The sequence below is a fragment of the Epinephelus moara genome, chromosome 21 (assembly GCF_006386435.1).
Source record: "Epinephelus moara isolate mb chromosome 21, YSFRI_EMoa_1.0, whole genome shotgun sequence".
Taxonomy (NCBI): Eukaryota; Metazoa; Chordata; class Actinopteri; order Perciformes; family Serranidae; genus Epinephelus; species Epinephelus moara.
Window position 1 is genome coordinate 13,888,762 of NC_065526.1, and position 25,093 is coordinate 13,913,854.

At 40.3% G+C, this 25,093-nt stretch overlaps 1 protein-coding gene across 1 annotated transcript in view; it reads left to right on the forward strand.

Moving 5' to 3' along the window:
• Window positions 1-25,093, forward strand: part of clstn2a (calsyntenin 2a) — a 229,796-nt gene that overhangs the window by 76,924 nt on the left and 127,779 nt on the right. Inside the window, exon 2 of the mRNA XM_050033688.1 lies at window positions 23,366-23,488. Within this exon, the coding sequence (XP_049889645.1) occupies window positions 23,366-23,488 (123 nt within the window). The remainder of the gene's footprint in view (window positions 1-23,365; window positions 23,489-25,093) is intronic.

Consider the following 25,093-nt stretch of genomic DNA (forward strand, 5'->3'; position numbering starts at 1 on the left):
TAACACTAAATAAAACAGACATTTGACTTTATGTTGTACCTGTCCAGGAGAAGAAGAATTCACATGAACGTACATGAACGCGCAGCCGGACCGGCTTGTAAACAATGGGCTGGAGATCAACACAGAGAGAGGGTGTGTGAGGTCATGCTATACTCCAGATGAAATTACACCTCTAGTTCTTCACATAGCAATTTTTTAATTCCTTCAATCTAGAAATGATGAATTTCGCTTATTGCTTCTTTAAGACAGACTGACCCTCCACACTACACTGATTATGTTATAGGAAATGGTGTTACACAGATAAGGGGAAATGAAATAAGTACTGAAAATACAAGTATTGTTGATCTTAACAGTGATCTACAGTGTACATTTAGTGTATGCACTTTTTCCTTAGAAGAAGAAGAAGAAAGAAGAAACAGCTCACCCAAGTGAATTGAAATCCACATTATACCGTAAAAGCACACACATACACACGCTTCAGCTCATTTGAGATCACAGTCCAATTACTTCTCACTGTATCTTTTTCAGCACCAGCTCCATCACTCAGGAGTCAGACGGTAGGATTTATAATACGGTTTCTTTTACCTTTGAGTCCTGGTGCTCAAAAAAGACACACACCACTGTGCACATCATTGTGACCAGAAGACTGTTGAGACAAAGTACTAAAACGGTACTTAAAAGCTCTAAACCCTCATTCCCAGTGGTGCAGTACTTACTTATTCTGTCAGTGTTGTTGGGTTACTGTGTGTTGGTGTGTTTGCATACACAGCTGTGTGCAGTAAATGAGTCTGCTGTGGAAAGTAACTGTTTTTTCATGCTCATACTTTTCTAGAGGGGCTTATAGGCCCCTTCAGCCATGACTAAAGCTTTTCTCCCGCTTTAAAAATGCCTCTGCCAGCAACTTTAACCTCCCTGGAGTGATTTCCCACTCTTTATCCACAGTACCATACGTGGATTTGCAACTATTTTCCAGCCATATGTTATACCTTTATATTTCAAGTTCTTTAAGACATTATTCACTTTCTGAATTAATTCCACTACACATTTTTCCCCATCGAATGAGTTCACAGAATGGTTAAATATATAGTGGTGTGTGCATAGATATATCTTAAGCCATCACAATATGTGGAAACTCTGTTGAATGTGATAACATTGTTCCATATTACGATGGCTTGCGATAATTCAATTCAATTCAAATCTTTATTGTCATTGTGAGTCAAGCAAACAACGAAATTGAGGTAGCAATCTCATGGTGTACATAAAAGAAAACAAAACGGACAGGAGCACAGGACAATAAAACAGTTATAAAAGACATAAGAACGGCAGTAATGTAATAAATAGATATAAAAAGTGCATTTAATAAAGTGCTAAAATGAGTAGCTGAGGTGCAAGATTGGCAGTGTAAATAAACACTGCCCATTCCTATGTCTTTCTGCTTTAATAGGCACACTGTTAATATTGACCCCAAACATTGAATAGCTTACATTCACTGAAAGAAATTAAATTAAGTATTTTGAGCATGCATATTTTTACTTGCCAAAATGTATACATAGTAGGTATGATTATTTAAAAAAAAAAAAAAAAAATTACTAAAATATTGTTTAACAGCTTGAAAATGATCACAGAGGTACTTGGAGACCTGTTCTACAAGAATATTGAGTTTACTGATAGCAAGTTGGACAATGAATGGAATATAGCTGTAATTTTTAGCATCTAAGGAAAGTAATGAAAGATCTCACTAAATGGAGACCAAGTCATGAGTGAGACCAGAGTGTATCGAGACGAAGGCAAGACCAAGACCAAACCAGTGCGAGTCCCACACTGTGTGACACACTTATGGTAAAAACGGGAACATGCAAACCATAGGCACCCTCAAATTGATCTGGAAGATGATGATGATCATGAGGATATATGGGATTTTTACAAACACATGGGAGCTGAAATCACCTTTAACATCTTTATTCAACGCTCCTTTTATGCATAGGAAGTTTAGTGACGTAGCCATAGTTAAATAAAATCCGTAGTCTTCTTTGTCCAAGAACAAGTAAAAAATGCAGTAAAGTCTGAACCAAGACTGAGACCTCCAAAAAATGGTCTTCAGGCTGGTCTTGAAACCAAGGTCGATCTTGAATACTGCAACTTTAGATTCCTGAGTTTAGAAGGTGCACTTGAATTCACCATGAAGTCCTTGCCGATGCTCACATGCTTTGCCATACAAAGCAATCTAGATTTGTACAGTTGACGTGCACCTGAATGCACCATGAAGTACTTGTTCCTGTGTGCGTGTCAATTACAACATAGTGTAATATAACAGTACCCTATTATTATTGGGCTGATGAAATTGTAGTGTTATAACAACACATAATGATAGCCTACACTTGCAAACTGTTAGAAATGAGTAGTGGTTAATTGGAAAGTTATGCAACCCTATTCATATATTTGCTTGCCAATGTGGCACAGACACCAGACAGCACAGGACAGAAGCAGAGCAACTGTAAATGGCATCAAAACACAGTAGGCTTAGTTTTTTATTACATGACTATTTTGGTACAAACATACACTTGCCCATGGGGCTGATAGTCTCCTGAGATTTACTCAACTAACAGAAAATCTACCACATTTGGTGCTTGGCGGGTGTTAATTTCAATTTTGCACACCTTCAGGGTCCAAAATTAACACCCATTAAGCGCCAAATGTGGCAGATTTTCCATGAACAGTGTTATCGCACATTGCAGGTTTCCCCCATATTGTGCAGACCTCAGCTGAAGAACTTGTTAAAGGATAACTTCGGTATTTTTCAACCTGGGCCCTATTTCCCCATTTGTATGTGTGTGTATAATTCATAGGTACAACTCGTTTTAAAATTGGTTCAGTATTGAGGGAGGCAGATGCAGCCGGCAGCTGCGACGTAGATATGGGGGCAAATGCGTCCCGTATAAGTTTGTGCATTAAAAGTGTTTTTTTTCACCACTGACTGGTTCAGATCGCCAGTGCTATCTCTGTAAATAGCATACTAGGCGTTTCCCTTACCCTTCACTTCCTCTGGGCTGTGTGTGACATCATCTCGCGAGAGCTTTGCTTGTTGCCGGAAGAAAACAGAGGAGCCATGCTGAGCGCCGCTCAGAGTGGCGCTGGTTGTCCCGGAGTACAGTTGAGAGTTTTACTGCATCGATTGAAAACAATGGTTCGTGTTTGTGCTTATCTGAATTGCAAGAACAGGATGTCGTGCAACACCCCGTACAGCTTTCATAGGCTGCCTTTGTCGGACAGCGAGATAATGAAGTTGTGGCTAGTTGTGCTACAAATGGATGCTAACACTCCTGTCCAGAAACTACGCCTTGCAGACCATCGGGTCTGCAGTGCTCACTTCTCCCAAGATGACTACTGCCAGCCGAAGAAGAGAAGACCTCCAATCCCCAAACACCTCTTCCTCAAGAAAACGGCTGTCCCACGAGTAGAGAGAGCTACAGACACAGTGGAGGTAATGTTATATAAACAATGTTCGAAACGCTCAGTATGCTATTTACAGAGATAGCACTGGTGATCTGAACCACTCAGTGGCGAAAAAAAGCACTTCTAATGCGCAAACTTATATGGGACGCATTTGCCCCCATATCTACCTCGCGGCTGCCGGCTGCATCCGCCTCCCTCAATACTGAACCGATTTTAAAACGAGTTGTACCTATGAATCATACGCACAGATACACATGGGGAAATAGGGCCCAGGTTGAAAAATACCGAAGTTATCCTTTAACTATGAGAAGAATTAAGTTTGTTGTTATGGGACATTATGTGGACACAAGTAGTTCAGACACAGCGATAACAGCACCCACATGGCCTGTGACAGCAAATTTGATTGTGTTTATGATAGTTATTTGTTATGGGCATAGTTAAGTGTGGTCAGCAGCTCTGAAGACATATCCATACTTACACAGGAGGTTTAATGTATCAGCAGCAGTTGCAGTGTGCAGCAGTTTTTCTAATTAATTGAGTATCTTTTAGACTTTGTACATTATATTTCTTATCCTAAAAGTAATATCTGTATCCTGTTTTCTCAAAGAGGGAAAGTGGCAGCTTCAGGATGTATTTTCGTGACAGCTTCTTCACAAAGGGAACAGACTAGCCATTTTTAGACCCTCTGATGTAGTCACTGTGCTCGGCTATGGGCTCTGTTGAGGACACCACAGAGGAAGTAATTTCCTGCTCCCTTCTTGTTAGAGCGCTATTGAAACAGATTTTGTGCTGTAATTGAATCAGACATCTTGCAGCTTGGACAGATATAACAGACTTCCTGCTCTTTTTACTCCATTATTCCTCTGGTGGATTCGTAGATGTTAGACATTGTCCAGAGGAAACAGAACTGAGAGGCCAGGAGGAAGCAGGTCGCAAGCGGCTCGGTCTTTTATCTGTGTTAATCTCAAATCCACTTTCTCTGAGTTGGGACTGACTGTTTGGATACACAGTGTTTTAGTGATCAGAATACTAGTTTAGTAGAGGATTATAGTATTAATTAAATTTACAGTGCCAAGAAAGTAAACAGCAGCCCACATTTTGAAATCTGCTAATCCTCATCTGTTAGCCCACATTGCCACGTCCATCTTTGTCATTATTATCATCTGGATCCATCCAATATGTGCTGAACATTTCTCCCCTGTTTTCAGCTATGTCGCCTTCACTGACACTTCACTGTCACTCCTCGATTCTTTCCAGCTTGGTCGTTCAAGGGACATTTAATATAAGTCTTCATCGGGAAAAGTCCCAACAAATTGTCAGACTGACAGTTAACACCTGTTACCTGATGCCACTGACAGGTAGCGACAGAGAGAGAGAGAGAGAGAGAGAGAGAGAGAGAGATAGTGCAAAAGAAAGACATGGGTAAATGGCTTCAGATGACAGATTTACCATGGCAGACAGTGACAGACAGAAGATCTGAGACAGACGGCAGGAAAAGTCAGACACAGTCAGACTCACAGCTGGTTCAGCTGCGATGTGAATCGGCAACAAAAAGGATAAGAAGTGCATCAACCAAACAGATGTCTGCCGGAGTACAACTTTCATGACTGGAGTGGATTGAGTGATGTGTCCCTCACCTGGCACGATGTCTTGAATGTCAAACTAAGCAATATGGCAGAGCAGTGAGACTTCTGAGCTCATGTGACAAAATAGAAACATAAAGTGAGGTAGCCAGTTAGTTACCGAATTAGCATTTCATCAAGCTCAAATCCAGCATCAATTCTGCTCATTGAATCACTTCAGGCAATGAATCGAGTCAACAGGCTCAGTCTTCAACCTTTGCAAGTATAAAGTTATAAATGGCAGAAACTTAAAGATGTGCACTGGCTTGCACCGGCTTTGTGAATAAAAGTTGCAGTGTACAAGAAATGAATCAATATTTGATTTAACAAAAGGCAGCAGCAAACAGAAACATCTTCAGCCTTGCTTTTAAAGAATTCAGAGTTGCAGCAGACCGACTGTTTTGTGGAACTTTGTTTCAGACATGTGGTGCAAACACTAAATGCTGCTTCTCTATGTGAGTCTTAAAGGGAAATTTCGGTTTATTTCAACCTGTTTCCTAATGTGAGTCTTAAAGGGAAATTTCGGTTTATTTCAACCTGTTTCCTATTGTCCTAAATTTGTTTCAAGTGACTAGTGACATAAAAATAATAGTTAGCATGTTAGCCCTTAGCCTAGATACAGCCGGGGTGCATAGTAGCGTCAGACCTGTTAGGTTTGGGATAGCTAATACCCCCAGGTGATCTCATACCTTTTGTAATCAAAACAGAAATTGAATGGGAGAGTCTAAACATGCAAAATAAAGTGCATACAAATAAAATAACACATAAAAGTAGGCGGGCAGTTACATTTAAATATCCATTGGAACACAAATTTATAAGGTTATCATAATGTGGCTGTAATAACATTACAGTTTTATCTGCCCAATAATAGCGAACAGTTATATTACCCTATATTGCAGTTGACAGTTTCACCACTTGTTGTATAGCTAGCATCATAATTCTTTGTTATAATTTGCAGACCTTATTGTTGTTGTGTGGGGATTGAGGATAGCTATTTTTAGATGTTAAACAGCATAGTGCTTTTCAATGATTGACCATTTAAAGTTGAAATGTAGCTAGAGTAGCTAAAACCCCTTTTCCACTGCTCAAAAAACCCACTAACACCCGCTAACATTTGGCTTTTTAATGCAGTGGGGAAGTTTACAAACAGCTTTCACACCCAGGATACAGGAATTTATCGACTCCAGTTCTGATCAGCATTGATGAAAACACAACACCTTGGTAAACATGCTAATTTAAGCCCCTTAACCGGCGAGATGCAATGCGCACCACCACAGAATACCCCCTGTTTCCACCCAAGCAGCCTTCAAACATCCTACCGAATTAGTCTGCTCCAAGTTTGAAAGAGACTCTGAATAGGCAGGAGATATATAAAAAGAAGTTACCACCATAAAGCTTTACAAGCCTCCATGCTGCTTTCTACTGTTTACTAACCGGCTTGTCCGTGACGTCTAAAGTGACACACCCACAGAAAAAGGCAGAGTCATCCGCAGCAGAGCTGTGTTACATGGTGCTGTTGGTGTTATTAAAGTTGCCTGTTTATTTATCTGAAAATTTCTGGACGGCATACAGGACTCATAAATATCTATCTACTGGCAACGGGACAGGAGTGCATCAACAGTTATAGCTGGTTTTCCCATGTGAAAAGAACCCCCTATGTACATGTGCTAATTTTGATGGAAAAGGGGGTCTGAGATAAACCTTGTGTGGTCTGTGGTGCACCGAACATCAAGACAGCTTTATGATCAAACTGGTTTCAACACATCGTTTAGTGTGGACTTTGCACTCTCATTTAAGAGAGAAGTTACTATGTATAGCTGGTGCAACTGGCCGCTGTTAGCACCTTCTGTTGAAAAGCTTTGAGTTGAAGCCAGTTAATGTTGACTACAACCTGGATATGACAATTAGCCAGGATGACAATTTATGAAATTTTGGTTTTCTAAAACCCTGAAGCAACAGCTGTGACCTACTTACTTTTACACCTTTCCCCCCCACAAGTCACTTGTTTCAAATACCGGAGGTCCCAATGCACAAGTCACCAGTCTGCTGGTTGTTAACTGATGCTGATAGTGATGTTACTGTTCACTCATAATTGATATTTGGCTGAGCAGAGACACTGACTGTCAGAGAACACATAAAAATTTCATTTTAGTCAATATGGAATTGACAGTATCTGCTGCCTGTGATTATTATTATCATCTTATAAGAGGTCTGGTATTTTGCCAACTGGGACCCAGATCCCAAATGAAAACTAGTGATTGGAACCCATCCCTAACCAGGAAATGGAGCGTAGCTGACAAAATAGTACACATGGGCCAAAGGAAACAAATTCATTCATAAGTTGTAGGTGAGCATCAGTTAATTATCAATGTTTGGTAATGATTTAATTCATAAATTTGACTGTACTGTAAGTTAAAGCACTTTAAACTGAAAGATATTTCAGAGTTACTGATGCTTGATTAATTCTGTAATTTTGTCACATTGACATAGATTCACATAGCAGCCATTTCAGCAAACTTGAGGTGCATTTTATTTTCTTACCTCTTAAAATATTCGCCGTTTAACAGTGCAGCGTTTCAATGAAACCATAAATACTGACAGTTACAAAATGGAGTCCAGATTGCTCCCTGTTGGTGTCAACACATATTCAGTGTAGTTGGAGATATAAAGAGCTTCTTTTCACCCCCTCAGAGGAAACAGTCTGCTGCAGATCATGTTTGTTCATAAAACAACTTCAAAAAATGTCCAAAAACCTGAAACCAGAACTGAAACTGCCTGATTGAAACTGCAACAAAACAAACATTATCAAAAGATGCATCATGAAAATATTTTTGATTATGTAAACAAAATGCAGACAGCACTAAATAGATTTAAGTGTTTTCCATTAACCGTTCATTTGATATATCATGTGATGAACTGGCACACTCATTGTAGTACTGTCACATACGTCTTCCTTGCTGGGGATTATAACCCTTCCACACTGTATAAATCTATTCAAACTGTCAACATTTGTTCTCACAGTCTTTTATGTCTGCTTTGCATTGAAGGTGTAAAATAGTGTCACTGAATATATGGTGCAAAACTAGACATAAACAGATGGAGGAATCACTCACAGCGGCCAGTCAGGGCGTGGAATTTCCATTTAAAGTTTTTTTGACACTCAGCAGATTGTCGTATTTGAAGTGAGTTGAAATAAGTGCAAATGGTAGGCTGTTTACGTTGGTTGATCACCACATGAGGCTCAAGTCTGCAGAGTGGAACTGTTTCTTATTCAATCCAGTCAGTCACACTGCCATCCGTTTCTCCTCACCACAGCTCCTCTCACCGCCTGCTGCTTTCTGTTAATGGAGATATCACCTCCTCCCTCCTCCTCCCTCCCGTCCCCTTCTCTGTTCTCTCTTTGTTGTCCTTTTCCCTGCACTCCACTTTCACTTCCCTCCTTTCAAATCCTTCTGTTGTGCCCCTTCATTGGCCCACTCAGTGAAACTAATTGACAGTAAGCCATCACTCAGAGCACTCTGCATCTCTTTTTCTGCAGAAACTAATCAGAGCCATTGCTGGTTATCCAAGACACGCGCCCTCCCTCTCTCATTGTACTGTAAGTCAAACAAATGGTTCATAACAAGTAGGAGAGGCAGACAAGGAAGAAAAACAAATAAGGTTTATTATTGAGTGCAATTCTGGAGGGCAGGCACACTGAATTTCTCTCAGCAGGGCTCAATCTTTCCTTATAGTGAATGCCAAGCACTCTAATGGCAAACAATTGACATTTTGAGACTCCCCGGGTATCGCTTTGGCTCTGGCGTCAGGAAATGCCACCACCAGAAAAAAAGCCCTAATCAGGGAGTTAAACAAATTGCAATGTTTGCTTAAAAGTGTAATGATGGCAATTATTTTTCAAAGAATTGGTGCTAATGCAAATAGCATATCTGTTGAATCAACCGAGGCGGCAGACTTGTCTTCTGTCTTAAATGACATCGAAGCTCTCATAAGTCTTTCAGATGAAAGCCACGCTTTCATAAGCTGAAGGTTACCCATGCCGATGATGGTTATGTCTAGTCTGTTATGTGTTATACAGTTATTTTATGCATCGTGTCTTGGTCCTCAAGGTGAGCCTTCAATCTGTGATGTACTATGGCCTCTCTGTTTCTGTGTGTCTGACTGGTAAATCCTGTGTATCATATAGTAACCGACAGCAGGGCACAGATTGCCCCTCTCTGTGTTTTGGATGTGGATAATAGGTTTTTTTTCTGGTTCAAATTGTTGTCATTTTCTGTAACAACTCCACCCACTCACCCTCCATAGTCTCCATAGGGTTCTGCTGACTCATCAGATCCACCAGAATTAGAAACCTGCTGAGTTTCATCTCACGCTCACGAGGAGATACAATACCACCACAGACCATTGACTTTCTACCCTATATCCCCTCTTCCTTCTTGCATTCCTCTGTGATTATATGTATTTTTTTCAGCAGTAGGTAAATCAGTTCTCTCATTAACTTCTCCGTGTGATTCTTTAATTTGTTCTCCATAGGTTTTGTCCACGGCCATCTACCGTATAAGCACACTCACACGCTTGCACTGTGTGTCAGCGGCGAGTTGGGTACTGAAACCCAGTGCCAATGAGGCTCCATTTCCTATATGACCAGTAGCCACTGGACCGAATCACAACCTAGATTACGGTGCCGGACGTGTGTTTGACTGTGATGCGTGACAGTGAGGCTGCGGCGACCGGAGCAGAGAGTGTGAAGTTAAACTGTGTGGCTATATGTCAGCGAACAAATGCAACACACCCTCAAGAACCAAGCCAAAAGTGAAGTTAGCAAGTGGGGTTAGCCTCTCATGGAAACCTGACCTGGCTCACTTAAGGTGGACTGTTAAGGTGGACCAGCTATTCTCCATGTAGTGACAATCTCAGCTGCTCCTAAACAGATAATGGAGGAATGTGTGGCTGCTGGGAGACAGCTGATCCAAACTCCAAATGTATTTTGCTGTCATGTTACGCTGTTATGTCCTGTTATGTTATTGTAGTTGGGTTAGGTTTTATTAATTAGGTGAATTTGTTAATAATCAAAAGCTTCAGTCCAGCATCGGTTTAGGAAAAAACCCAAGTGATACCCTAGTCCTCGGACATTCCTTTGTATCTCCACAGTTTTTCTCACATGCCTATAGACGTTGCACTTGCGCGTGTAAAAGATTTGATGCCAATTAAACACAGTGGCTTTGCTCCCCTCCTCAGTTTGTTTGATGCAGTCAGCACCAGACTGGAGAAAAGCAAAAGGAGTTGTATGTCGCAATGCAATTATGGCACTTCTGTATCTCACACGTTGTTGTTTGGATAGGAAAGCATCCTCTGAATTGTCTTGATGGGATTGTGGGCAAAGCCAAATTAAATCAAAATCTCCGTAAACTAATTGTCTTCACAACTGGGGGGGCTTTATGGCTCGTGGTTGGTGGAGATCAGAGTTTATGGCCCTTTTAATGAGTTGTTAAGAGGAAAAAAACCCAACACTTAAAAACAACAACACTGCCTGCAAATCTAACTGTACAAGGAGGAAGGGTCCTGGGAGAGAGTGAGTGGGAAGACTTTATGTTCTGAAAATGACCCACTGGCCAGCTCTAACCTAGTTCTGCTTAAAGTGCAGGACTTATTCACAGCAGTCAATATGCCTAATTACTCTGTTCTTGCTAACTGCATCTTACACTTCAGCACTGGGACTGTAAAAGTCAGAGTTGATGCTCATAGTAATTATGGACATAATGTAATGATTTTGTCCCCTTCCTCTCCTGGGTGTTGGAGTTTCTCATGCCTAATCTACTGCTGTTGTAGTTTGCTCCCTTCTCAGCCATTGCTGTGAATGCTTTTAACAGTTGTGTTACTGTATATGTTGGTGTCTTCCAGCGTGTCTGGAAACCCATAGATGAATGGTCTATAAATTGTTCAACTTGCACCAAATACTGTATTTTGCGAGCAAGTCGTCGCTCCAGGTAGGAATTCTTTCTGGTCCCTGAAACAAACAAATCGATGACAGTGTTCTGAGAGAGAAATCAGGACAGTAAAGATAAAGTAAAGAAGCCGTACAAGGCTGTCCTGAAGATTAGTTTTGGGCATCAAGGAGAAATGTTCTTGACGAATCGAAGCTTCGATGCACCTAAACTAACGTCACAATTAGCCACTTTGTTTGCATGCAGGTTTGCCATTAGCCATAATAGCCAGAAAAAAAATACTTTGCAGGATGGCTAAGCTGTTACCCAGCGAGTTCAGGTGAGTTGCCAAGCTCGATGTGGGTTTGTGACACCAGTTTCCTTTGGCATATCTGGCACTTGAGGTTCATCTTAGCAAATGTTGAAACTGATGTTTTTGACATCTTGCTAGCGCACCTGTAAGCCTGTCTTGTAGTCAGACTGTTCATTTTCAGCTGACGTTAGATGACAGCAAGTCGGAGTCAAAAAACTATCACTTAGTTTATACGTCCTTGTCTGAGAATAACTAAAAATAATTAATGCTGATTGGTACTGAATTATGTCGGATAACTATTTCCATATTTATGAGATTTTTGGGGGGTAATGGGGCAGTATATATATTAGGGCTGTCAAAAATAACGCCTTCATTTTGCCTAATTAATCACAGAGCATGTCATTAATTAGATTAGTTTTTTTAATTGCTTGACAGCCGTAATATTTACATATGAAAATAGAGCATACTGATTTTTACGTCGATTGTTATGCCAACAGTCGAAGCTTTGAAGCATTCAGGTCAGCCCTAATGTAGTAAAATTGATGATGATGTCTTATTTCCACTTTTGAAAATGGGAGACAAAAGGAGACAATAACCCAGCAATGAAATGATTTGAGGAAGTCAAAGTTGAAGAGAAAAAATCAAAGTGATTTATTTACAAACTTAGCAATCTTAACACAATGTTCTCCAAATGTAGTGGAGGATGGGACAAAGGGGTTGGGCCAAACAAATAAAATCAATGTAACAAAACCAGGCCTAATGAAGCTCTACCAAAACAAATAAAAGGGTGGCACAAACCAATAAACCTAGTGTATTTAGACACAAAATAACTACATGAGTAAAAATGTATAGGGTACACAAACTCACCTGTTGTCCTCAACCTCCCACCACATATGTTTAATATTCTTAACAAGTTTCTTAAACAGTGCAGCAGCAGCTCAGACAGTCTGAGAGCAGAGGATCAGAGAGAAGGAACGCTCTAGGCGTGCTCCTTTTATTGAGGACCCCGAATGATGATTGGCAGGCTATAAGCAGGAGGAAACCAATCAGGGTTTTATTTGGTGAAAGCTGCGTTAATTTATAGACACCTGACGTTAATTATCCCTGTAAAGTGTTTCTGCCAAATGTGTAAACCAAGTTGCCTATTTACACATCCAGTGGTGGGTAACAGTGCATTACATGTACTTGAGTAAAAAAAGATTTTTAAAGAAATTTTTACAACTAAGAGTAGTTTTGATAAAATATATGTAATTCTCGCTACTTATGCTAATACATTTAGCTGTACATGTATATAACTTTTAAATTAAGCTGAGCTCACACTCACAACAGCGATTGTCCGACAGCGAGCTTAAGTTAACCTACTGTCGCAGCACGAATAAAACAGAGGATTTTGTTGTGGGCACTGAGACAAAACACGATGCAGACTGTGTTAAAGCTTCTCCTTTGAGGATTCAATAACACCTGGAATCCACCGGGCGCAGCTGCATCGCAATTCTGTTGTGTCAAAGACTGTTTCGCTGTCAGCATGCATTCCCCCCTACCTAAATCTGAACACCAGAACTCATCGCAGCCTCTCTAAACAATGCTTACCACTACCAGACGCACTGAAGCTTCCCAGAAGCAGCTCTCTGCTCTGCTTCACTCATGATAGAAGTTTTTTTGTTGCTGATTTGTTTGAAGAGATTGAACCGAGCTAAACAGCATGTATTCTGTCATTTGTCCCTGGGTATGGCACATTACTGGCAATTAATGTAATTCATTGATGATAAAAATTGCATCTAGTCAAATTAAGCCAAGTCACTTTACATAGTGTCAAATCATAACAAAAGTTATCACGGGACACTTTCCCTGCAGAGCAGGTCTAGCACCATACCCTTTAATTTCATTTACAGAGACCCAACAGTTTCCCCATGAGCAAGCACTTGGCAACTTCAGCGAGGAAAAACTTCTTTTTAAGAGACAGGAACTGTGAACAGCACCAAGCTCTAGGTGGGCAGCCATCTGCCTCCACCGGTTGGGTTGAGAAAGAGGGAGGGAGAAAAGATCTAGTAAGGTTACTCACCATTTAAGCCTATTTTACCAGATGCTTTTTTACGTTTCTTTTTGTTTATACATTAACTTATACTTGGGTTCATATAATTATAAAGTAACAATATATTTACTTGAGTGCAGTTTTTGTTTACTGACCACTGTGCACATCCAGCATACACATTAGCCTTCATTTAGAGTCTGGATCAACTGATGTATTTGAGAACAACATGTGGCTCTTTAGCTGCTGAATGCTACACTATGTTCTCCAGCTACAGTCGGCAAGCAAAACTCTGAGCGATAAGATGCTAAAAGGCTCCATAGAGCCGAGGGCAACTGCAGATTTGGGTGATTTTCTGTGGGTTTGTCACTACAAGCGAATCCTTTTACATTACCCGTTGTTAATATGAAATATACTGTAGATCAGTGCGGCTTTAAAGAAAATATATAACTCCCCTCAAGGAATTACTGAGTATCTAATTGCATCGTTGATTGGCAGCAACCAGAAATATAAAGTTGTTGCAGGTGTTTTTCCGTAAAAACTGACATCTGAAGAGTTATGCCGAGTATATTTTCAGACACACTAAGGACTTGTATTAATCATATCTGCTCATGCTGTATTGTAACTGCTACACATGATAAAATCCTTAAATCCTTAGGTTAAATTGCTGTCAATTAATGGTAGAGGTGTAGTGCAATAACAATCACTGTTCACCACTGAAGCAATTATCACCCACATGTATATCCACTAAATATCCTAAATGAGCTGAATTGCTTTGAATCCGCAGTTTTATTCTCTCTCTGCTTTTACTGTTAAACTAACAGCATCATAAACACTTCCCCACACGGACACATCCATATAAGAGATGAGTCTTGAATGAGGTTATTTGTTTTAACTGCCTCATTAGAGAAACCCAGGATAAAAGATATGGTTTAATATTGTGATAGCCGTCAGGGTGTCACGGGAGACTCCTGTTTTCTCAAATGTAGAAAATGAATGTGTAATCTTCTTTTGCGAGATAATTCAAATTGTCTCTCATGCTTTGAATTTCTGTGAAATTAACATGCAGTCAGTTAACAATAATTGAATGCAAGTCAGTAGCTTTTTATTCTTGTTCTCTGTTAATGAAGCCAGAAATGAATAGAAAGAAGAGAAGGGCATTATTTCTGAGCTTCATGTCTAGACGGCAAAACTGTGGTTGAAATTAGATTGCATGAAAACAACACCAAAACTGATTAATATGGAGTTGCTTTACTCTTTTTTGTAATGATTGTATTTAGTTTGTTCTGTAATTTGATAACTGGCACTGAAGAGTGACAAACATCCATTACCAGACTCCAATCAGAGACATCACATTTCAGATCACATTACATCAAATCACTTTAAAGGGTTGACCGATTTATTGGTTGGGCCGAATAACTGGCGCCAATAGGGAGTTTACAAACTGTCAGTATTTGAAGAGCTTGGCTCCGATAGTAGCTGATGGATAGTTGTGTTAAAGCAGGTCTCCTCTGCCATGTGACTGTGTCTAAGTGTATTGCTTTTCATTTTAACATGTATTTACATTAAGCTGACCTGGAACAGCAGGTCCAGCGCAAGAGCAAAAGTCTGTGAGTCTGACTCAGTGAATGCTGCCACTTCCTGTTTCAAATTAAAAGCTCTTGTTTCTCATTAAAAGCCCTTTTGCATTTCATACAGTCCATCCATAAAGGTTTTGACTTAGTTTTGTTCTTTATGTTAAATGGATCATTGAGAAAGTATTTTAAAGAAATAACTTTGATGACTCCACTCTATTTTTTTTACTGTCAGATATCATTACAAAATACTCAAAAGTAATTGAAATACATATTTCAAGTACAAGTGCCAGACATACTGCCCGTCTCTGATCACTGTTTGCATGGAGGCTTCGTACACAAAGTCAGAGAAGTGTTATTTTGTTCCTAAAAATCTTAGACTCACTTTGAATTTGAAAATTAATAGCTTAAAGAAATAAAAATCACTCTCACCTAGTTTTTTTTAATGTTCAGTACCATATTTATTAATTACTTTCAGTTTGATATTCTGTGATCCAGATTTATTTAATTATTCAGGTATTTATTAGGGCTGTAATCAACCCAAAAAAAATCTTGTCGACTGAAATTCTACCAGTTGATTGGTCGATGGAGGAAAAAATGTGCACAGGTTATCTCTAAATTAACTAAATTGCCCCAATGCACTGACTGCACTCTACCTGGTAACATTGTGTGTCCACAATAACATGACATTGTCCGACCAATGAGACTTTGGTCTGTCATGAGCATATTGACAAACAATCGACCAATTGACTAGAAGTTTACAGCCCTAGTATTTATTAGTGAGATGTTCAATTTAACAGTTTCTAGTTTCTTAAAAAGTCAAAGATTATTCATTTCCAACACTGTCAAGTTTGTTCCGCGGGGTGTTGGGGGGTTGATATTGGCTTTTCCCTGTTCCAAACTATTGCTATTATATTGGCCTTTAAAAATCCAATATCTATCGACCTTTTGTACTGTCCATCCAAATTCTCACCCAAAGCTTGTTTTTGATATGAAGGCTACAGTGATAACACAAACCTGATGGTGTGATTGTCCTTCCTCCTGTGTCTTCAGTTTTTTTTTTCTTCAGCTAACCAGGGGGGATTTTATTATTGGGACCTCATCGTCTCATCACCATCAAAGCGTTGGCGTCTCAAAGTCCTGTCCTAAATCATTATTTTTGGAGGCCTCTGCAAGGTCTTTCCTTACATGAAATGGAATGGAGCCCCCTTGGATCAGTGCTATTATTTGGTGATGTGTGATCTTTCCATTAGAAATTCAATTTAATATTTTAACAGGAAAATAAATTGGAGGATTTGTGAGGTCCTACAGGCGGCAGACTGTTCTTCATACAGGAAGTGCCTGCTATGCCTGCCCTCTCTTTTACCCTCAATTGCCCCATTTCCTCTCTGATTCCTTTCTGCCATTATCTCTCCCTACTCATCCCATCCCCTCCAGTATGGCTGCTTCTTATCTTCCCTTCCTCTTTGTTAACCCTTTCATTCTCCTTCCTTTAAATCACTTCCATCATGTTCTTTCACATTTCCCTTAGTGTCCTCTGTTGCTACTGTTAATGCAGTAAATCCATCTTTATGATCTACTTTTGTCTCTGGTGTTGAGTAATCATGGCGTAGAGGTCCACAGTCACACAAATTGTGTCAACAAGTCACCCATTAACATCGAGATGTATCTTTCTGAGGACACTCGTAGGTAAGAGAATATGAGTGTGTGTGTGTGTTGGGGCTCACCCAAGTTTAATTACTGCTCATTCTAGCAGGGCACAGGGAGGTCACTATGGATTTGCACATGCTCAGTCTGCTGCCTCATCTTTCATTAGCACTGAGGTTTTGTCATTATTCTGTTATATTACTGAAATTGTGATGCACCCCGTGGGACTGTTTTTTCCCTTATTTTTCTATTCTTAGCTCCCTGATCCACTCCACTTCTTTCATCCGCCTCTCACATTTTTTTTATTATGTGTGTAGTGTACATTATCTCACTTTCCCCTCCTGTCGAGGGATATTTATGATTTACACTGCATTAGAGAACCTCTAAATTCTAAATAGATTGTCAAGTGCCTCATGTAATTTGCATGAGAAGCAGAGAGGTTTTCCATTGTACTGGTTTTTCTGTGCAGGTTTTATTACCTCACCATTAGCAAATTTGCAAGGTTGGTTGCTCAGGAAAGATTCCTGGTTGTTCCAAAATCTAGGGATAAGTCTTGGCTCCTCAGCTTTGGCGTGCCATTTTCTTACTTTCAGATAACATCTATTAAATCTCATCTCAAAACTTTCAGAGACAGAATTTAATGTGATGTCTTCTTCCGTCTAGCTTTTCATTTTTATCTTTTTCTACATCGTCTTTTTATCCCTAGTTTTAAAAGTTTCTTTTTGTCTTTTTCGTCTCCGCTTCTTTGTCTTCTAGTTGTTATTTGTTATTTTGCCTCACGGGAAGGGAGGGATTACATCTGTTCTACTGCAACATCATGTTATCAAATAAATGCTGCAAGAAATGGATTTGACATGACTTGAAATTGATCATTACATATCACAGTAATGCAGTGTCTTTTTGGATATGAGCTGGGACCCAAATTAAATATATTGTAGATTATCAACCGCCTGTGTCGCTACAGTAATATGTTTTCATGAGCCTCAGTCCCAGGGGAGGACACTAACAGATATTTTGATTTCAGTAGCAGGATGGACAAGCTGACAATCCCCCGCAGTAATGTTATTTACAGGAAAGCACAATCTTGTTTCTGGGGTTCTGTGCTGCTATATTACTGTCACATCAGATTTTATCCAGTGCTGTACTAGAGCCACTTTTAGACTGTTTCTTCTACTAAATGAATTAGTCCTTCATAATGTGCATCCTGACGCTGTAATGGCTGCAGATGGTTCTTAGGAAATGGACAAAGACGCCTTGAATATTACATTCAGTGGCACTTGTGACCTTAATAGCACAGGAACCATATGCTGCAGCAATGGTGTTTATACAGCATGGCTCCACAGATGCCGATGCCTTTGTGTTGGTCGCTCAGTCCACTACTTTGGTCTAAATATCTGAACTACTGTCACATGGATTGCCATCAAATTCTGTCCCGACATTCATGGTACCCAGAAAATTAAGACTGGTGACTGAGGTAATCCTCAAACTTTTCCTCTAGCAGCAGCATGAGGTTGAAATTTGTGGTTTTAATAAAACATTTCAAGAACAGCTTGATTGTTGTGAAATTTGGTACACGTGTTTGTGTTCCCCTCAGGAAGAATATTAATATCTTTGGTATTACTCTCACTTTTCCTTGAGCATCATCATCAGGACAGTTTTTAAAAATGTGTCCAATATTTTGGTTTAGGATCTAATACCTGCAAATGAATGACCATCAGCCTCAACTGTACTTTTTATTAAGTGCATAGCAAGGCTGTTAAATGAAGGCTGGGGCGTGGTCTTTGATCCCACGAGAGCTATGGGGTAGGACCATAGACTGTATAAATGATGGACATGGCTACCATGACGTCACCCATTGGTTTGTAGGTTGACGTTTTGAAGCCTGGAGTTTGGCATTTCAGCCATTGCCATCTGATATTTTGGAGCCAGAAGTGACCATATTTGGACGAGAGGGAGGAACTGTAGATAAGCAAGGGATGGAACGGACTCTTACACTCCTTTTCCACCGAAATTAGCACATGTATGCAGGCTTTTTCGGCAGGAATAGGCAATAGACTCTTTAATCATTGCCAGCAGACCAGAGTTGTGTTCATGGCTCTGCTGCAGAGGAGTAGGCTACACCTTTTTGTGTATGCTTTTTTTTTTTTGATGTTATGTTTGGTGTCACAGACATCCTGGAAAACAGGTTAGTAAACAGCAGAAAGCATAATGGAGGCCTGTGAAAACTTCAGGGTTGTTACTTCTTCTTATATACTGTATCTCTTAGTTATTCAGTCTCTTTCAAACTAAGCACAGACTAATTTGGATTAATGTTTGAGTGCTGCTTGGGCAGAGACGGATGGTATTTGATTGTGCCATGTCATTGCATCTCACGCTAAATTAAGCACTTTTACCAGGGGTTGTATGAGTGTGAATCCTAGTTGTAACCTTTCCCATTACGTTAAACAGCCAGATGTTAGCAGATTCTAGTACTTTTTTTCTGCAGTGGGGCAGAGGCTATAGACTGTAATGATGCCTTACAGACAGCCTGTCACTCAAAGCGGCCCCACCCTCAAACAAGCGGAACTTTAAGCCTTAATAAAATGTCAACAGGTGAGTTATAATATTTACCCCCTGCAGTTAGAAGTTTAAATTATCCATAGAGACCAAAACCGTGTTTTGTACCAGGCTGTAAGCATGTTTATTTCTGCTGTAAAGTTAGGCATTTTAACATGGCCATCTATGGGGATTGACTTGCTTCTGGAGCCAGCCTCAAGTGGCCATTCAAGGAACTACAGTTTTTCACACTTCCACATTAGCCTCATTTTTTCTTTAGCCGCTTAAGACTTGTGCAGTGTAACCGGAGCTGTGATATTAGAGGCTCATGGTAGACGACACTAGAAATAAAGGTACGGTTTCTACTCAAGTGGCTGACTGCTAATATACAATAGGTTTTCAAAAAGGAAGCATTTGTTTATTTACATTAATTTAGTGAGGCCTCACAGAGCATGGCTGTAGACTCTTAGTTTCAGTTTCAGAGATGATCTTATGGAAAACCATTTAGCAGGTCTGACTTTGTTAAGGCAGTTGCTCCTGGCTGCAATTTTTCCTTTTCGAATGCAATGCTCAATTTTTGTTTCATCGCTGTGGCTCAGTAGAAGGATGTCAAGGATGAATGCCTTAAACGCATCATAATGGCTTTACAGCACTACATGTCAAGAAAACCATTTTGGAAATAGCCCATTTCCATGGTCTGATGTGTGCTCTTTCTACAAAAGTGCTCTTATATTAGAAACCCTTTAAAGAGTCACAGCTCTGCTTCCGCAACCACCACTACTGTATTTGTTCGGGATAAATGTAAGACCTTGAACCAGAAATTGAACCTTCTCCATCCATGAGTAAACTGCAGTAGCTTAGGGCTGCTATTAGAGTTACTGAAGACATCTCCAAATGTAAATGAAATGCTTTGTGAGCACAATGGATTATTACGTATACCCTGGCAGGTGCAAGCGCACAGAAACAAAGACTCACTTGAATAATGTCCATTTTTATAGTTTGTTTTATAGTCACCTCAGTGCCGCAGTCTAGTATGGTCTTGGTTTTGAAGAGTCTCTTCATAAGATTGTTTCAGTTCATTTCACGTCTGCTTTTGGGTGGAAATTTCTACCGACACAGACGAGAGAAGCTGTACCTACAATGCAACCATAAAAGTGTATGTGCTAGTAGTACGCTTTAATGCACCGACTTTCCTTGATTGCAAGTAAAATACCCCAGGTGTAAAGATGCCTAAACACCAATCTAAGACAGACCTTCGCTCTCCACTATCCAGCAGAGCAGTGTCATGCTGTTTGCTGCAGTGCTTTCTATCTCCTGCATGAGCATGAGATGAGACTCCTTGTATGAATAATGTCTTCCCTTGTGGTTCTCTCTCACTCCCTATAATCCACTCTCTACTCTGTCTCAGCGGGGCGAGAGTCCCATCTAAAATAATCAGTAGGTCTCTGTCAGTGAATTGAAGGAGTAGAAGGCAAGTGTGAATGTGGAGTAATACAAAGGCACAATCGTTGTATTTTGGTAATATATGATCCCATCGGTATATTGTGTTTTATGTCAATAAAACCAATACAAACCACTGAAAATAGTTTTGTCCCCAGTTGATAGTAAGTTGCCAAGGTTATTTATATTTTCACATTTTCTTCATTCCTTCAAAGAAATATTTTCTTTGTACAAGCTTACCTCGTTTCTTATTTCATTATTACTATTTTTTTTTTTTTTTTTACTTTGACCCCTTTCTTTATACTGAGTATGATGACATGCAGGGAGAAAATGGAATAGTAGGACAAAACTACTGAAATTTGTCCAAACAGATGAAAAGCTGTGAGAAGGTTTTAGGAACAGTTTGATGCATTTTAAATCGCTGCCAGCTGGACATGTCATCTGCTCATTGGCATGAGACAAAGCGTTCCTCTTCAGTGGATTGAAAGGTCAAGTTGACATCCCAGGTCCCCGTGGAGAGTGACACTTGTACACTAGAGATATGTGCGCATTTGTGTGTGTGTGTGTCTGTGTGTACAGAAAACTGCACATGCACATTTGGTTGTTGTGGCTTGTACACCGGTCTCTATCTACGTGTGCGGCTCTGTAGCGAGAAAGTGGGAGGAAGTTTAATTTACAGTGCGAGTAACTACGTGTGATGCTGATCTGCTTTAATCTCCGGCTCATCCTCCCGACCTTTCAATCACATTTATTGCAGGGTGGTTGAATTCTCCGTGTTGTAGAACACTAGCATAGACACAGAAACACCAACAGAGAGAGTGAAGGAGAGAAAAAGAAACAATGAAAATGCACTATAGAGAAGGATGATGGTGCTTGAGGAAGGGCAAAGATGTTGAGGTCAAAACACAGAGCTCTTCACAGAGTTGGATGGCTCCTGTAGTCTAGAACTCTATCTAAAAATAAGTGTTTATAGATGTAACAAGGATTTTAAAGATTTTCTGGCCTGCTGTTGTTTTCCTGACTAAGTCAAGGTATTAGAAGTTCAGGCTTTGCTGCAAAGACTTGATTCAGTCCTTGACTTGGTATAAAATGCCCATTGTGTAGCCCAGTGTAGCCACTGGTGAGGAGACACATGCCTTTCTTCAACCTGCCCAGGCCAGCAGAGAGGTTAGCGCGACCAGAAATGACAGCAAAATGTGTCTCTGCATAATTTTTAAGTTAGCGGTATAACAATACATGTATTCATTTCAAACCGTTTGGTACTGGGCTTTCGGTTCGGTACGCATTACCACCCGAACGATATGTTTAACTATCCTCTTAGATTTGGAAAATAAAATATACAGCTAAAACTGTGTTTATTACAATGTTTTCAGTGCCACTGCACTCAACAAGGCTGCCCACATAAGGAAACAGGCAACATGCTGTCTTCCCCTCCCACCTCCAAACTAAAACGTTCTACTGCAAAGCTAACATTAGCGCGTTGCAAGATGGTTAGTAACACCATTGCCAGACCAGAAATAGAAGATCCTTGGATTACCTACAAGTTCTGGTGCAATTCGATTTTGCTGTGAAAAAAACCACACTGAGCCAAAGAATGAGCCATCGCACAGCTACTCTCCTCTTTTCAGCAGCTAACCCAGTAGCAAAGTAACATACGTGACCCTCAAGCCGAAACACGAGCTGCTGTGTGGTCACAGATTCTCTTTAGTTGCCAACCCAATCCTCACAAGCTCCTGTGTTGTTGGCCTGTCCTCGCAGCCTGTGGCAGTATGAACAAAATTTTTGAGTATTCTTTTCGATTTGGTCTCTTTGAATTTGCACCATCTATCATCTGCTGATCGAATCGATGTGCATTTTTCTACGCAACCTGAGGCGTGCATGCCTGCGACCAGCCGACCACACCAAGGCAGGGGGGCCATGTTGTCAGACAAGAACGTTTTTCAGTGCTGGAAATTCAACAATATTTTCCTTGTGGTATTAGAAAAGGGCTCTAACATTACTGTGCAGCGTAAGCTTATTAATAAGCAGTGAAAATGCAACCACAAGGAAGTCCAACATTAAATTTTATTGGCCAGTTTAAAATATGTTTAGAAAAGTAATCAAAGTAATAAGATGTGGTAAGTAAAATTGCTTATTAAATTTTTAACAGGGTAAATAGTAATTTAAAACCTATTACATTTCAAAAGTAACCTTTCCAACACTGTCTGTTGGAGTGTCACTTCTCTGTGTTGAAATATTTAACACACAGCATGTGTTATTGTAATGTGCTAACACACTTACTATCTCGAGAGTGAGACAAAATGTGTTGTCCCTAACTAGACATGCTGGTATAGTAAAAGTTAGCCCGTAATGTGTCACTTTTAACACGTTTGTTTCGAGAGTCTACAGTGTAGGAAAAAGGAGGAAAAAACAAGTGGGAATACTAATGCAAAAGGCTTCTCGTCTTGAGGAATTGTGTTGTTTGTGCTCTCTAACAAAGCACTACAGAGAGCCACAGAGTAATTTTTAAAGCCAGACAGTCACAGATGTAAAGCTATACAACAAACATCAATATTTTTCTCCACAATGTTCCCACACAAACTTCCATTAGTCTTCCTGTCATGTGTAAAAACCTCAGAGATCTATCACAACCCACAGGCATGATCACACAACATTATTTTTTTTTAAAAGTTGGAGGTTTCCTTGCCCTCTGTTTCGTCATCCTCAGTCCTCTTGGAGTGACTCTGCACATTTCAGATACAGTAAGAAACAACAAAGCATGTAAAGTATGGTAACACGCCTTACAATAATGCTGTAAACTGTAACGTGCATTTCCTTCTCTCCCACAGTGAACAAGCACAAGCCGTGGATAGAAACATCATACCATGGTGTGATCACAGAGAACATGGACACGGTGCTGCTGGACCCTCCGCTGGTAGCTCTAGACAAGGATGCCCCAGTCCCCTATGCTGGTAGGAAAAACAAAAACACACACACACACACACTCAGAAATAAAACATCCACTGTACAGTATCCACACATTTATAAAGTATAGCACATACATTATACACAACCTCCCAAATGTACGTTGACTCACACACACATTGGCACAGAGACAAAGATGCTTCAGTACTGTGTGCAGGAAACTGTGGCAACCTAACACCACGAGACAAAAACAGATGATCCAACAGTCCTCTGTGCTCACCGTTTGTCATGGAGTCTGGATTCCATTTATCACCCTTAGCAGTGTAAAACAAATGTTGTTTTTTAGGAGTGCTTTGTTCTCATCATGGATAGAATTGCCCAAAAAACTCAAAAGAAAGAGGGTTTGTAAATAATTATATTTGTACCACAAGTTTTTGATCCTATAGTGGATGGATATCAGTTTGTGTGTGTTAATTAAGATTAGATAAACTGAACTGTTTGAATCTACGGAGTTGCTCCACCACACATATATGATTAAAATCAAACCTTCTAAATTGTTGTAATACATGAACGTCAGACCCTTCTGACTTAAAGGGATAGTTTGGATCTTTTGAAGTGGAGTTGTATGAGGTACTTATCTGTAGTCAGTGTATTACATACAGTAGATGGCAGTCTACATGCCACCAATTTGGAGAAGTATTGCCATGGAAGCTAAACAATGTACCACTGTGGACGGGCAGCAGCAAAATGTCTGAAAATGAATAAAAAATTATTTTTAGTGTTTTTACCTTTCCCTCAGACAGCCCATTATGTTAGGTAAGGAGCTAACAGTTTCAGTTCCCCATCTATGCTCTTATCAAATCCACCAGACTCGTTTGATAAAAACAGTAATTCAATCAGGACCCCTTTAGTCAAAGAAAACTTAATGGCGCTGCTCTGGGAGCAAACCTCTCCACCCTCCCCACGCCTATGTGGATAGCTTAAGGTGAAGAGAGCGCCTCTCTCTGCCCTTCCTAGGGTTGGGTCGGTTCTCGGGATTAGCAATTTGGTTCGGTACTCCGTCCGAGAGAGCACACCTCTCTGCCCTCCATGCGCATGCCAGGAAAACCTTAGGCAGAGTAAGCCAACCTCACCACCCTTCCATGCGCCTACATGGAAAGCCTAAGGCAGAAGAAGAGACCCCCCCAGGTACAGAACAGAGCAGCATCAAGGACAAACGACAATGATATGACATTGATAAGTCAGATACAGCATAAAAACAAGAGGTGGAGCTGGGTTGGAGGCGGGTTGCGAACAGGCTTGCAGAGGAAGCAGCAACAGTAGGCAGGCTAAAGCAGTCTAAACAGGGTGCCCTGACTGAGATTTGGTTGTGTAGAAAGGAACCAGCTTATTGGCTGTTTGCGATTAGTTGCTGTAGCTCGGATGTAAACGGAGCTTGACAACGTGGCCTGCCTGAACTAACGCTATGCTCAATTTGTAGCTTGCCGAACACAGGAGCTGCTGGTTACCGCTGCCTCAATCAGTTAGATTGTATTGTTGTGTGACTTAAGTGAGTCTGAACTATCCCTTTTAAACACCAAAGTCACACAATAACATTAACAAAGTGATCAAAGAAGCGGTAGCCCAGGAACTCCTGTGTTCAGTGAATACAA